General features: G+C 42.7%; 1 protein-coding gene across 2 annotated transcripts in view; it reads left to right on the forward strand.

Moving 5' to 3' along the window:
* Positions 1-3,326: 3,326 nt before the first annotated feature.
* Positions 3,327-16,444, forward strand: part of rabggta (Rab geranylgeranyltransferase subunit alpha) — a 31,656-nt gene continuing 18,538 nt past the window's right edge. For both annotated transcript variants that reach the window (XM_084307368.1, XM_084307369.1), the window contains exons 1-6: positions 3,327-3,438; positions 10,652-10,692; positions 10,834-10,944; positions 14,294-14,418; positions 15,179-15,366; positions 15,985-16,248. In XM_084307368.1, the coding sequence (XP_084163494.1) occupies positions 10,690-10,692; positions 10,834-10,944; positions 14,294-14,418; positions 15,179-15,366; positions 15,985-16,248 (691 nt within the window). In that variant the 5' untranslated portion in view covers positions 3,327-3,438; positions 10,652-10,689. The remainder of the gene's footprint in view (positions 3,439-10,651; positions 10,693-10,833; positions 10,945-14,293; positions 14,419-15,178; positions 15,367-15,984; positions 16,249-16,444) is intronic.

Genomic DNA, 16,444 nt, shown 5'->3' on the forward strand with positions numbered 1-16,444 from the left:
CTTAACCGGCGAAAGAACTTGCTGTCACACGATATCGCCCTGCTCTAAGACAAACTCTAACCTTAACCAACTTCGAAAGAGTGCCTAAGCTTAACGGGCGAAAGAACTTGCCGTCACACGATAGGCGCGACCAGAAACGTCAGTGGCCAATCAGAGCGCAAAATGCAAACGCGGAAGCAAACATGGGTTGGGATAAGAATTTAGGCAGCTGTGGCGTATCATTAAAGGCCAACTTGCAGGTTGTATTTTTGTTCAATAAACAATGTGACTAGGCCAACGCTGACTTTCATGAAGAGGGGGAAAAAATTATCGAAATTGACCCAGTTTTAGCATTTTTATCAAACATTTTGTCGACCAAACCACAAGCTCCACGCACATGCATATTTTAATCCATGGATCAATAACGTGCGTGTGTCATCTTAATGCTGACGTCACGTCAGGTGCAGGGCAGCGAGGTACTCTGAGAGTCACACACAGCTAGTGGCCGGAAGCAGAGAGCCTTGCTACTACTAGCCGAGGAGTGATGAATGAAAATGTATCTGTTTCACCTAACACTATTGCTCCGTGATCATAGCCATCCATCTCTAAAGCTAACCACTATTTGTAAAAGCCACAACCACGTTACCATATTTGTAATAATGTAAATCATTGTGTCATTGTACATATTGTGTATACAACGTTAGCAGCTAACGTAGCTTAGCTTGGTAGCTATTGTGCTAACAACATGCTGCGACGTCTAGCTTGTTAGCCGGCATGAATGCCCGATTTAAAATGGTTATCTCCTCTTCGTATACCTTTGTCCTCACAATTATTCTGCCAGGAACTTATGGATACGACAATAGTAGTAGTTATAAGGTGTTTGAGCTTGTAACGTTAGTTAGCTCATAGCTATCGTGCTACTATTGATCAACATGCAGCGACGTGTAGCTTGCATGATGTGTGTGCAGTGCTTTGCCACACAGGTCTGAGAAGAGGACCTGCACATGATTTTAATCATTCCCCAAACTCCTCTACATGCCCCGATCTAAAATGGTTCACGACAGTAGACATAATGCTAACGTTAGCCAGCGCCATATATCCAGTAGTACTATGACCCGGACGGGCATAAGGCATACGTTGCCTGAAGTGACGTCACGGCCGTGCTAGCGTCTGATAAGCTTTTAGATTAGCTTGTGCATGTTATTCGTGCGTGGACCTTTTTAACCCTTTCTGAGTGGCATTTCCGGCGTCAAATGGAAACAATTTTATTAAATTAGATACCAATGATGTAAACTACCCATAATTGCAGAGTAGGGTTTAACCTGCAAGTTGGCCTTTAAGCATCGCTCTCGGCTGCTGTAGGAGCGGGAAGTAGAGAGTGTGTTTGAAACTTATACGGAGATATGGAGGCGGCACCAGCGTGGAGGGTGGGCTCCCGCTGTCGTGCTGTATTTTCGGGGGACAGCAAGAAGTATCCGGGGGTTGTTTCCTGGATCCGAGATTAAAAAAAATGCCTGGTCAAGTTTGACGGCTATGACGGAGACAAGGAGATGGATGCGACCGCCTTGCTGATCCATGGTGAACTGCTTTCGATGTCGGGAGCTAAGGCGGCCGTAGTGGGAGCGAGGCAGGCGACGACAGGGATGGGAACGGCCATGACAGGGGAAAGGAGTCGGATAGTGACAGTATGGAGTGTGGTGCGGGGGGGTGAGAGCGGGGGAGAAGGGCGGAGTAATGTGGAGAAGAGGAGCAGGGAAAGTGGGGGGAAGGGGCTTAAGAGGAAGAAGGATAGGGGAGGTAGCTCAGGTGGGTCAGTAGCCCCTTCCTAGCCCCTTCCATGACTGCGATCGATGTGGCTTGCACATCGCAGTCACAGAAGGGGCTAGCTGTAGCGGGGAGCATGACTATGGGAAATGTGGAGAGGGAGTGGGGCTGAAGTGTTGTAGTTGTGGTGAGAAGCATAGTGTAGCGTATTGGGGTTGTGAGGTGATGAAAAGAGAGGTGGTCGTTCAAAAGGTGAGAAGGGAAGGTAGGATCTCATATGCAGCTAGGATGGTAGGACAGGGAAATCAAGATAAGGAACAGGGGTTTAGAGAAGGGCATTTGGCAGAAAGGGTGGTACAGGAGGATAAAGAGAGGGTGTGGGAGGAGAAATTGAATATTGTGGCCTTTGTGGCAGGAGTAGTTAATGCTACGGCTTTGGTTAAGGGTAGAACGGAAAGGATTAAGATGATTGTTAGAGTGGCAGTTCAACACTTGGGTATGGATGGTCTGACATGGGAGGAAGTGGTTAGTGAGTTAAAGAAGGGGATTGTGAATAACCAAGAAGTCCAGAGTCAGCCCATAGGAGGCAAGGAGTGTATCACAGACGGGGGGCTCAGTCAGGGAGGAGCAGCATTAGCTGCACTAATGCTGTTTCTAAATGTACAGTTTCTAAATGTACAGTTTCTATGTCAAATGTATATACTCTCTTTTCTGGACTCTTTTCGTATCACAAACAGTACTGTATTTGCAAATCTGGTATGTCATAAATGTATAGATGTAGCAGTACTGTCGGGAGCATGTCTATGTTCCCCGGGTCCTATGTTCCCCGGGTTCTATGTTCCCCGCTTTGATTGATTGATAGATTGAAAATTTTAGACCACCAGCCCTGATTCGAAACAAGGCGGACATTAATAATTAATAAAATAATAAAAATTTATAAAATGTTCAATCTATTAATCAATCAAAGCGGGGAACATAGAACCCGGGGAATCCCAACATAGATAGGAGGTGTACTGTATGTCAAATGTCGGTCATGTGGTGGAAGAGTTTAGTACAGTCACACAACAGAACACCGCTGTAGTGCGTGCAGTCACACAACAGAACACCGCTGGTTCGACCAGCGCTCCTGCCGCGTCTCTCTTGCCGCAAGGGAGTGTGCTAGTGGATTGATTGATTGGCCGTGGGGCCAATCAGAGAAACGCTGAACGAAAAGCTGAACACAAGTTGGTTGCCTTTAATATTCACGCACCCGGCGTACATAGGGATGATCCCGTACTGTCTATCTGTATGTCATGTATGTCATGATGAATTGAAAATGGCGGACCCTGATGTAAACAAGACGAAAGTCTTTCTCTGGTCTGCATCCCCTTAACAATTGTATGTATTGAGCTGTACTGTACTGTACCCATTCTGCAATCTGTTAATAACGTTTTCAATCAATCAATCAATGATGGGGAAGGAAAATGGACATTGTAGGAGGTAAAGGATTCCAGAAGATGGCGTTAATGCCCCAAACAGTTGGTGGCCGCCGCCGTAAAACCTCAAAAAGAAGAAGAAGAATCCCGTGACGTAATCTTTATGAGACGGAAGTGGAAAACTGTAGTTGTTTGAATCACTAGAGTGACACAGACAAATCAAACGGTATTCGCACGAAATATAAAGTGAAAGAAGATAAATGAGCTGTGTGGCTTTTATGTAAGTAATGCTATGTTCATATGCTTCAATTTAAATATACTTGTTAATACATTTTCATGCTACCGTTACTGGCGATGTTCTGAATAAACAGTGTGCCCAACCCTATGTTATTGATAGACCACAGCTAGAGGAAAGCTAATTTTAAATGCCTGTCGGGTGAATGTCTTGTGTATTTGAGCAGCATTAAAGATAGGATACTTGCGCACCGATAACGTATTAACCTCAGAACTGTCATTATTTACTTGCCACAACTTTTGGTGAGTCACGCAATAGCCCCTATCGTGACGTGATGCACCGAGTGAATACACAGTCCCTTGTCCAAGTCCAACCATGTAAAATTCCTACAATTAAGTCTGTCTCGCTTTTCTCTTTTCTCTATCAAAACGCTTCTCGTACAAGTATCGCAGAGAAATTTCAAAGGTACTCGCAGTTGCACGATTGATTGCTTTAAAACGTTATTAACAGATTGCAGAATGGGTACAATACAGTACAGCTCATACACACAATTGTTAAGGGGACGCAGACCAGAGAAAGACTTTCGTCTTACATCAGGGTCCCCCATTTTCAATTCATAATGACATTTATGACATACGCAACATATATCATGGCATTTATGACATGCATGACATAATAGGTATACAGTACTGTATCAGTGGCGGCCTGCCGATAGTGGGCGCTAGAGCGCCGCCCTCCCTGGTTAAAAGAGAGAAGAAGATTTCTTTTTTGGAGCCCCAGAAATAAAATAAACATGTTTAAAATGAATAATATTTACTCTGAACTCATTTTAAGTATGTTTGTGTTTCCAATGCACAATATAACGTTAATATATCAAATATAAATAATTGTTTTCATTAACAGGAAGTGACTGTCTGATAGAGAAGCATACCGCCTCTATACTTTCCGTAGCCGCATTTCTCTCGGGCTAGACGCAATAGCGCTTACAGTGGGCGTGCACTGGTTTCATCGCTGTATCCTCGCAGCCAATCAAATAGGTCAACGCACGTAACTCACTGTGCGTTGAAATATGATGTAATATGATGGAAGCTGGGCGCGTTTTCAAGCGATCTATATCATCTAAACAGCAGCGTCTATACTTTCCGTAGCCGCATTTCTCGGAGACGCTCTAGCCGCATTTCTCGGAGACGCTCTCTGATTGGCCGACGCCAGTTTCTACACTGGTTAGGTAGTTACTCTTCGAAGTTGGTTAAGGTTAGAGTTTGTCTTAGAGCGTGACGGCAAGTTCTTTCGACGGTTAAGCTTAGGCACTCTTTCAAAGTTGGTTAAGGTTAGAGTTTGTCTTAGAGCAGGGCGATAGAACACCAGGTAGTTTGCAGGCTGTTCGATGCTGTTGTGTTGTGGTGCCTAACCTGGCTAACAAGAAGCTATTTGGATGCAGTCTACTCTGGACAGTGGATATACATCGACAACAGTGTGGGACAGTGGACATATACACTTTATCGACCACGTTTCAACTAAACAAAGTGAGTTAATGCGGTCTCTCTCTCGCTCTCGCTCGCTCTCGCTCTCTCTCTCTCTCAACACAGCGTGTTAATTTTGCCGCGGGTATTGCATAATGGATGAATGAATGAATGGTAACTTGTTTAAAATGACAAGATATATATATATGTGTTCATTATTGGATTGGTCATACATGTACTAGTGTAGTATGAATTAGGGGTGGGCGATATATCGAGTATACTCGATGTATCGCGGATTGTTCTACCCGAGATGTAGTACTGTACTATATCGCGAACATCGAGTATTAGTTTATATGGCGCCGCCCGCGGCCGAGAGACACTCGCAGTGCTTTCCTCCAGAAGGGACGGCGGCCCGAGTGTAGCAGGGACGGCGGAGCTATAGGCTAACGTTAGTGTAGTCAGGGCTGTACAGTGCGATATAATGTTGCGGTTGTAATTTCATTAGACAGACCAGCGCGGACCTTTAATAACATGCAATTTAATTGACACGAGCAATGAGCTAACGGTAGCTGCTAACCAAGGTATCCATTAGGATTATGCTAAGCTAACTAGCGATAGCTGCTAACCCTGGAAAACGGTCAAAGCGGACTCCACTCGTGAGGAAAGGGGGTGGTTTATATTGACAACGCTTGACAACAGAAGTTTAAACATAACTTCATATTTATTGGTTATTCGTTTCTGTATATCATCCAATTTCCATCGCTGTGTGTCTCCATCTCCATCTCTTCCTGTTTACATTCGAGTGTGACGTCATCACCTACGGCAGCTTAGACGATCAAAACGCGAACGCTGGCTCTCTTGTTCATTCTCGCCCCCTCTCTCTCTCTCGCTCTCTCTCTACATTCAGTAGCCAAACGTTACAGACAGTATAAATACTAACTGGATAGTTGATGATATAAACATTTAATTTCATTATCTGAAATATTCTAAAATCATTAAAGGGTAACTCCAACATTTTGGGAAATTAGCTTATTTAACATCTTCCCTGGAGTTAGACAAGAAGATACATACCTTTTTTGTCTCTGTGCGTGCATTTTAGCTTTGGGAATAGACGCTCCGTTAGCATAGCTTAGCTTCATCACTGGAAGTGGGGGAGGGTTAGAGCCTTACAGTGCCTTACAGTGTATTGCAAGGTCTGACATTGACCAAACTTGATATGCATGACCTTGGTGGGCTCTAGGTCAACTCCTGAAAAGGGGGTCAATGTCAGACCTTGCAATCAAAAGTTAGGGGCGCACTGAAATTATGGCAAGGGTTATTAGCCCCCTAACTTTTGATTGCAAAGTCTGACATTGACCCCCTTTTCAGGAGTTGACCTAGAGCCCACCAAGGTCATGCATATCAAGTTTGGTCAATGTCAGACCTTGCAATACACTAAGGCACTGTAAGGCTCTAACCCTCCCCCACTTCCAGTGATGAAGCTAAGCTATGCTAACGGAGCGTCTATTCCCAAAGCTAAAATGCACGCACAGAGACAAAAAAGGTATGTATCTTCTTGTCTAACTCCAGGGAAGATGTTAAATAAGCTAATTTCCCAAAATGTTGGAGTTCCCCTTTAAGTCTGCTATAAGCCATTATACCTTTGTGTGATTATTATTTTCTCACAGTAGTGTGTGTATATATATATATATATATATATATATATATGTGTGTGTTTGGCTAAAGTGGATAGAAAACACAGTACTGTGTAAAAGTCTTAGGCACCCAAGAGTTTTTATATAAATTGTCTTAGATGTAAATACACTTTTTTTATTAGTGTGTCAGTTAGGGGTGGACGGTATAAACGGTATACGGTATAAACGGTATTAATTTGCTCTACGGTATGGATTTTGACTATACAGTGTAACCGGTAGAGTAGCTCTAAAATAGCAATGACGTCATGTAACCACAGCGCGACTATTTCAATCGCATTTGCCCCTAAAAATAGATAGAATTAGTCATAGATAATAGATATGTGCAAACTGGAAAAAGTTATTTAGGAGGCTTCGCGCAGTGGGCGTGTCAACACGCAATTGTCATTTCATAATAAACACATATCACCGCGGAGCACAGCAAGTTTCAATTTCATTTCCTGGCATTTTTAACCAGTGGAGAAAGGTAAGAGATGTCCCTATCGTTTTTCTTATATGAATTATTCTACGTTAATAAAACATACCTGGTGATCAACTACAGTTTGATGTAAACATTATGATATGCGTGTAGTGTTATGATAACGACGGCTGCAGCGGGAGCCGGGAGGACGGCGGCAGCAGTGGATTTGTGAATAGCATGCAGCTGCAGAGCCGCAGAGCCAGTGGCGCTTTCAGGTCAGGTCCGCTCAACAGCGCCCCCCCCCCCCCCCCCCCCCCCCCCCCACCCAACGGCTGAAAGCTGTGACCAGACCTGAAAGCGCCGCTGGCTCTGCGGCTCTGCAGCTACATATGCTTCTAGCAAAATCCAGCATCCAGCCCGGCTGTTTGCAATGGGAGCAGCACGGACTCGGGACTTATTTTATTTGGAATATAATGACTTTATACGCAAAAGTAGCCTAGTTTTAAGTTAAAATATTATAAATCTACATGCCTTGAGGATGTCATTCTTTATATAGCCTGCCTATCAGGCAAAAAAAATTATTCTAACGGAAACACTGATACCGTGATATATACCGTTACCGTCTATGCTTCAAATTATACCGTGATATAAATTTTAGACCATACCGTCCACCCCGTCAGTAGACTACTCTTAGTACATTTTCATTAAATTATTTTTTAAAGCATGGTTTAATAATGCAAACATATGTTGCAGGGACTTATTATAATCATCATATTGGCGTGACTGTATGCATCAAAGGGTTAAATCAAGCATTTTTAAGTGCTTTAGAGGAAATGTCAAAATATCGCGATATATATCGTGTATCGCGATATGGCCAAAAAAAAGCGCGATATCATTTAGAGGCCATATCGCCCAGCCCTAGTATGAATGAACTCGACTAAACGTTGGTAACGTTATCAGTCAGTATTCGCTTGGTCAGCTGTCCGCTTGCCCCCCTTCACCCCCCCCCCCCCCCCGCGCCCACCCAAATGTAGTTCACACCGGCCGCCACTGTACTGTATACAGAACATCCCACTGACTCCACTGACACATGCCTTCTCTATTTGAACGACCACATCAAACAAGAGGTGGACGCGGGCAAATACTGCGGCATGCCATGCTGGACCTACAAAAGGCCTTTGACACTGTCAATCACTCTATTCTGATAGACTATCAAAACCAATTGCTTTTAGCTTGTCAATCAGTGAGCTGGATGCAATCCTACCTGGAGGGGAGAGAACAGATGGTGGAGGTAAACGGTACTCTATCCCCCCTACCAGTGAGCTGTGGTGTTCCACAAGGAAGCATACTAGGACCGTTACTGTTTCTAATTTATCCAAATGACATGTCGTCAGCTTGTGACTGCAACTTGTTCCTGTTCGCGGACGACTCAGCCCTGCTGGTCTCCGACAAGAACAAGTTACAGGTTGAAAAAAACCCTCCGCTCGGAACTCGGCAGAATCTGCACCTGGCTCGCTGATAACAAACTATCATTACATAATGGGTAAAACAGAGTCCATTCTCTTCGAATCAAATAACAAATTCGGCAAGACCGACGCCTTCTCAGTTACAGTGGGTGACAATATTGTCACAAGGAAAGATGAAATTATATACCTGGGTTCCATCCTAGAGGCAAATCTTTCCTGTGACAAAATGGCATCCAATGTAATCAAAAAAGTCAACCAACAAACTAGATTCTTGTACCGGATCTCTCGTAGCTTAGGTATCTTAAGAAAAACCAGACACATATTAAATTTGAGATCATTATACACAATTTATTGTACTCTTTTATTACCATATCTAACTTACTGTATAGAAACTTAGGGAAACACATACAAAACGAATCTGAATCCTATTATCATCTTACAGAAAAAGGCAATAAGGGTTGTGAACAATGTTAGTTATCTCCATCCTACAAACACACTGTTTTTTTTAACTAAGGCCATTAAAGTTCCTCGACTTAGTTGACCTTAAAACAGCAGAGATAGTTTTTAAAGCTAGAAGTTATCAACTGCCATGTAACTTACAAATTTTGTTTAAAGAACGAGAGGTGACGTATAATTTAAGAACACTCAATTTGAAACAGCCTAGAGCTCGAACCACACTTAAAAGTATGTCTGTCAGTTAAAGGAGTGAAACTCTGGAACAATATACCGGATGAAATAAAAAAACAGCAGGAGTATTTTTAAGTTTAAAAAGATGTTTAAAAACAGGGTTCTAGAATCTTATAGTAAAATTTAACCTACAATATATATTTTTTTTCTACCATGAAACTCTGGTATTGCAGATGAATTTTTGATTTTCCTATGTTGGCTTATGTTCTTTTCAGGAAGGTTTTTTGTTGATTGTTGATTTTTTTTGTTTTTATCTTGCAAACTTTAACTTTTTTTGTTCTTTTCTGGATCGGTTTTTGTTTTTTGATTTATTTTTTTGTTTGTTATATTTGGAAAACTTTCACTTTTTGAATTTGTTTTTTTTGAATTAGGGGTAGGTTGCTCTATAAGCCTTCGGCTTCAAACCTATCCTTTTTGTTTGTTTATTTGTGAAAATGTTCGAAAAATTTGTTTATTTATTTGTAAACATTCGAAATAAAATAATTCATTCATTCATTCAAGAATACCCTGAAGACTCTGGCAGGAGCACTCATTCAAGGGTACTACGACTATGCTTGCATGGTACCAAAGCACCTCAAAGGCGCTAAAAACAAGATTACAAACATCACAAAACAAACTGGTCAGACTACTGCTTGACCTTACTCCTAGAACCCACCTCACCCCTGTCCACTTTGACAACCTAGGATGGCTTAGAGTAGACGACAGTACAGCAACTTGCAATGGGCCTGGTCTACAAGATACACTACACCACTAAGGTACCCATGTACATGTCAAAATACTTCCCAAAGGTCAGTGAATACCACGACCACAACACCAGAGGGAGCTCCACATATCATGTTAAACCCAGATTCGGCTAAAACAAGGGACTAAACACATTTCACAATTGCCACATCAATGTGGAACGCCCTACCCACTGCTGTAAAGGAATGTGAATCACTACCCACCTTCAAAACCACTCTCAAAGAGCACCTACGGGAGACTGTAATTCGAAACTGGCCCCTGTAAATGTCCAAACCCAACCCCCTCCAATGTACAGTCCCCCACCCCGCCTACCCATTCAAAATTTGACTTTTTTTTAATAAACTGATCAACACTGCTCAAAACGGCTTTAGCTGCCTGATGCGCCTGCGCTGTGATCACAGTGCATGCACATCAGGCACCCAACGCCGGAAATAAAGCTGTGTTGACCAGTTTATAAATATTATTTAAAATGTTTAGTAGCAACGCCGAGCTTTCAAACCCTAGCGTTTGTCTGCCCGAAACCTTCGTGCAACTGTGGGTACCTTTGACATTTCTCTGCGATACTTGTATGAGAAGGGTTTTGATAGATAAAAGCGAGACAGACTTAATTGTAGGAATTTTACATGGTTGGACTGTGGACAAGGAACTGTGTATTCACTCGGTGCATCACAGTCACGAAAGGGGCTAGCCACGCATGGACCTGTCACTGTCAGCTCCGTGTGTCATGACATAACGTTAGGCCTAACGTTAACTAGTCTATGGCCGAACCTAACTACCATCAACATCTCAACCTGCCTTTTTTGTTTATAGATTTTAACCGAAGTGTTCTTCCCAGAAAAGGAAAAAGGATGGTAAGGGATTCATTTGATTTAGTTTTATTATGAGAACATAATATGACTGATTTATTCATGAGAAGCTCTACAGTGCAATAGTGAACTACAACAAGTTAATTCACCCATTCAGCTCCCTTCTCTCCTCTCCCTCATTGACAGCATGGTCGTGTAAAGATTAAAACTACAGCTCAGCAGGAGGAGGAGAAAAGAAAGGAACGAGAGAAGAAACTGAAGATATACGTCGCTGCACGAGATGCCTGCTTTTCTAAGGTCTTCCTGACAGAAACACATCGGTTGATAACTTAAGTCTGCGTGAATATGGTTATATGTGGAAGTTGCAATGTTGTTCATAGATTGTTGGCTCACTTCCTGGCTGGGCAGCCATCTAACAGCCACCTGTAATGTCTATTGGTTACCATGGTTAAGCCATTCTGACCACGGCTTAAATTTAGTTATCAACTGCTTATGACTCAGTTAATGCCCCCCCCCCCCCACCCTTAAATTCAGGGTTAAAGTGAAAATAAATTTGTTTGAGTTCGTCACACCACAGAAAATGTGTTATTAACCACCCAGCCAAATTTTTATGATTATAAAAACTAACTATTATGAAGCCAAGCTGAAAAACTGCTCATCTGGCTGCTCAGACCATGTCTCATAATTGTGGGGGCGTGGTCAGATTATGCTTGATTGACAGCGCCCTTTCAACTCAATTGCCATTTTATTTTTCCATTCAATCACTAAAATGTTTTGCTGTAAAACTACCAAATCTATCAAATGGACTCTACTTGGTTAGAAAGCTTGACTAACTAACTAATCTTGTTAGCATTTTCCATTCACATACATGAACGGTTAGCATTAGCTTTGCTATGCTACACTTTTGAGCTACTATCAACTCTGGGTGAACCATGCTAATGCACTCTAGTTTTTATATAGTGTTAGGGGAGGGATTCTGCTACTGTGTCATCAAGCCATGATTTCAGACCTGCCCAAAATTCACTACTACATAGTTCAGTCTTTTCACATGTTTTCAGCAACTATTTTCTAACATGTATAATGTATTTAGAAACAAATATCTGAATTTGACTTTAAAAAATAGATCTGAATCACTTTGTCTTGCCTTTTTTGGTACAGAGCAGGACGATATGGAGACATTTCTGTGCAATTCGACAGATATTGCAATTACAATATGATTCACAAAATTAAAGGGAATGGTATTTTAGCATAATTATTTTTGTTTTAATTGAAAACTATTCAGCCTAAAAAAAGATTTGTTATGGCTGACTACCAAACAAACATGTTTTCTCAAGTCTGTAGAATACCATTTGTAGGCCAGGGAATCTCTGCAACAAAACTTTATTTAAAATGGTCTTTTGACACATGCACATTACACCTTTATCAAATATTGCAGCCTCCTGTGATTTAGTCATTGCACTATAGGCCATATTGCGATTTTGATCATGTTTAAACTTTAGATGAATTGTTCAGCCCAAGTACAGAGACATACAGTGCATGTCTCTACAGAAGATTCCATAACACACACTACATTATACACTGTAATACGATGAACATCAGTAATTTTAGCGGCATGGCATATTACATTAACATTAACATTAAAGGGGAACTATTTTACTATTTCTTTCACTATTTGGGCACTTTTACACAATTCCTGTGAGTCTATGGAACACCTCTGTAATATATATATTTTTTTTATTCATTGTTTTGTATTTCTAATCAAGTCCTCAAAAACAGCATTTTTCTACCTCAAGATCTCGAGCCGTTTTGAGCCGTGTGGAGAGAGAGGCTGTGTGGGCTCCAGGTCAGGGTCCAGCCACTGTGTGGAGCTCATCTTCTATCTCAACATTAACACTTTGATTGCCTAAGGCTAAATTCATGATATACCATATAGGTTGCCAGCTCTATTTGTCTATGGAGAAATTCCCCTTCTTTGCAGGGCTATAACTTTTTAAATTCTATTGCTACATTGCCATTATTAGGGCCCATTCAAAGTCCTATATGTATTGTTCATTGTGTAGCAACGTTAAACTTTTTCATTCACATATTCATAGTAAAGTATGGTCTAATGTATAAGTATGTTTTCATCTCTTTCTGCAGCTTTCTCCAGAACGTGATCTATAGCCCCAAATGCATTATATTGATGATGCAATACAGTTTTATGGCAATCAGCGCGATATAAAAAATTCCAACTAGACGTACTTCTAGAAGTTACTACACGTCATCTGATGTTGACCGGATGGGCTAGGGGGCGTTTATAATTCCGTGGGCAGCGTTATACCAATCATCTAATGTGGGTCAAATGTTGATAATAGCAGTTGGTATCGAAGACGGTAACGTTACACGCTAAAACTCACCCCAGTCTCCGCGCGCCGTTGGGCGATCATCGTAGAGTAGAAATTGTATCATTATGGGATGTAGATTTACCCGGTCCATCTCCATCTTGTATAATGGTATATACGTCCAAATCATGTTGTTTATCGAGTTATTGGCAATCGATCACTGTGTATTGTGACGAGCTAGAATGCCGGGACCTATAGCGAGTGCCCGGAAGTAATACGGACGTCCAGCACAACCTCTATGCCGCTTCCTGTTAAGCGATTGCGCCGATCGGCCACCAGATGGCGCTCCTGAACCGCCAGAGAGCTCAGTGGGTCCTCCTGGTGGATCTCAGGCCAGCGGAGGGGACATATGAATCCGATCGCAGATTTTTAAAATATTGATATAAGGACGCTGTAAAGCGTCCTCCGGCAACTTGAGCATGGCCGGCAATGACGTGTAAACACGTTTCCTGGCAGCCAAAGTGTTAAAGGGGAACTATTTTACTATTTCTTTCACTATTTGGGCACTTTTACACAATTCCTGTGAGTTTATGGAACATCTCTGTAATTATATATTTTTTTTAATTCATTGTTTTGTATTTCTAATCAAGTACTCAAAAACAGCATTTTTCTACCTCAAGATCTCGAGCCGTTTTGAGCCTGGCCACCTAAACCACTGCGCCGCGGCGCCGGCGCCTGAACATTATCATGCAGCGGTGTCTTTCTGACATCACAAATCATCACATTTTCAGATGACTCAGTTCAGTGAGGGTGAATATTGTGAGAGGAGAATTGGAAGAATGCGCCAATATGAGAATTAGAGACATAGATCATATTAATATAAGTCCACATAGCTAGGAAACAATGCTAAACACTGAAAAAGGCCATTTATAAGATGGTTCCCCTTTAACATGCAGCGGTGTCTTTCTGACATCACATATCGCGCACATTTTCAAATGACTCAGTTCAGTGAGGGTGAATATTGTGAGAGGAGAATTGGAAGAATGCGCCAATATGAGAATTTTGAGACATAGATCATATTAATATAAGTTCACATAGCTAGGAAACAATGCTAAACACTCAAAAAGGCCATTTATAAGATAGTTCCCCTTTAAGTGAGTGTTCAGAGCACCAGAGGTAGCTATACTAAATAAAATGAGATGCATAAAATATATATGAACAAGCACAACAGAACTCGCACTTAATGAGTTGTATTCTCTCTCTCTTGCTCTCTCTCTTGCTCTCTCTCGCTCTTTCTTCCCCCCACTCTTCATTCTATATATCAGAGGAAGGAGGGGGTTCTGGATGACGAGGCCCTTCAGTTGAGCCAGCAGCTATTGTCATCTAATCCTGATATCACCACCCTGTGGAATTACAGACGAGAGATTCTGATGCACCTGGAGGCCGTGAGGTAAGTTTATTAATATTGTATCGACTGTAGTATAATACTAGCGTGGCAGGGTGGCCTGCTGATTACAGAGACTGTCCTGTAACCGTTAGGTCACAGGGGTTTGATTCCCTTAAGTGAATGTGTCCCTATCAACATGTCCTGGATCAAGACACTGATCCTGCTCCAGGGGGCGCACATGGCCGACCCAGGTGGTGCTCCGACGCTTCCTGGTGTAACACGTACTGTACATTACACATCTATGTGTGTCGTAGAGTGATAGGTGAAGGAATTCCTAAGTACACTGTGAGTAGTATGGTGTTGGAGTGCTCTAAATGGAATCCTCTATTACACATTACGCTGTCCCTTCTGCCCCGTTCCTTTCAACCTTTATTTAGAATGGGAAGATTTGCTGAGCACATACTGTAGGCTCTTTCTCAATGGGACTTCTTCTTCACACTCGTACTGTATGGTTCCACACATTCACACCTAGGGGCTACTCAGTGCTGTACAACCACAGTTTTCTACTGTTGGCCACATAGAAGCTCCACTGAAGCAGTCGGGGTGAGGTGCCTTGCTCATGTGCACGTGAACAGTAGTTGTTGAAGGGGGAATGTTATCCTGTTCAGGGATTGGATCCCGTATGCCGTTTCTCAAACTTTTAGGCTACCCCCCCCCCCCCCCCCCGAATAATTCACAGGATAGTGTTTTTTTGTGTTGTTTTTTCTCAAGTGAACCATATTTGGTTTGACAGGACTATGTTTTATCTATAAATCTGCCTCAGGGAGGAGGATGAAGTGCAAAAGACATACGTGGCTGAGCTGTCGTTTCTGGAGTCTTGTCTGAAGGTGAACCCCAAGTCTTATGGCAGCTGGCACCACCGGGGGTGGGTCATGGCCCACATGCCTCAACCGGACTGGGCCAGAGAGCTGACTCTGTGTGACCGCTGTCTCAGCCTGGACGACCGCAACTGTGAGTCACGGTGGGGAGGCAGGAAGCAGAGAGGAAGGACATTCGATTTCCTAACTTTACCCCTTTTCATACTGATAAATACTGTCCCTTTTCATACTGATGAATACTGATAAATTCTGCCCTTTTTCATTCTGATGAATACTGATAAATACTGCCCCTTTTCATACTGATAAATTCTGCCCCTTTTCATACTGATGAATTCTGCCCTTTTCATACTGATAAATTCTGCCCCTTTTCATACTGATGAATTCTGCCCTTTTTCATACTGATAAATACTGCCCCTTTTCATACTGATAAATTCTGCCCCTTTTCATACTGATAAATACTGCCCTTTTTCATACTGATAAATACTGCCCTTTTCATACTGATAAATACTGCCCTTTTCATACCGATAAATACTGCCCATTTCATACCGATAAATACTGCCCTTTTTCATATTGATAAATACTTTTTATCATATTTGGCCAGCAAAAACACCACAGTCAAAACCCAGAAAACCACACCAAAGAAAATCCATCATTGATTTTTCTCTCCCTCTCGGTTTATTCCATTACTTCTCTCCTTTCATTCTCATCCTCCTTTCACGTCACATCGCCCCTTCATCCCCTTCCCCCTCAGTCCACTGTTGGGACTACCGGCGCATGGTGGTGAAGATGTCCGGCGTGCCCGTGGACCAGGAGCTGCAGTTCACCGACCGCCTCATCGGCTCCAACTTCTCCAACTACTCCAGCTGGCACTACCGCAGCACCCTCCTGCCCCTCCTCCACCCGGAGTCTCCGGAGCAACCCCCCTTGCCCTGTCGCCGCCCCCCCGCCCATGTCGCCCTCCCGGCCTCCCCTCAAACCCACTCCCACAGAGTCTGTGAGGAGCAGCTGCTCAAAGGTATGGCGTGACCCGGTGAGACAAACGCCATTCCTTTTCTTCTTCTTTTCTTTTTAACCTCTTAAGCCCGATCGGCCCGGTATCGGGGCAAGATTTATTTTGCATCACAAATAGATCAATACAGTCTGTATTAACTCAATCAGCGCCATGGGTCTAGCCCATCTTTGTTCCTACTGTGCCACCGCTCTAAGAGATA

The sequence above is a fragment of the Notolepis coatsorum genome (genome assembly GCF_963971535.1).
Source record: "Notolepis coatsorum genome assembly, chromosome: 2".
NCBI classification, from domain to species: Eukaryota; Metazoa; Chordata; class Actinopteri; order Aulopiformes; family Paralepididae; genus Notolepis; species Notolepis coatsorum.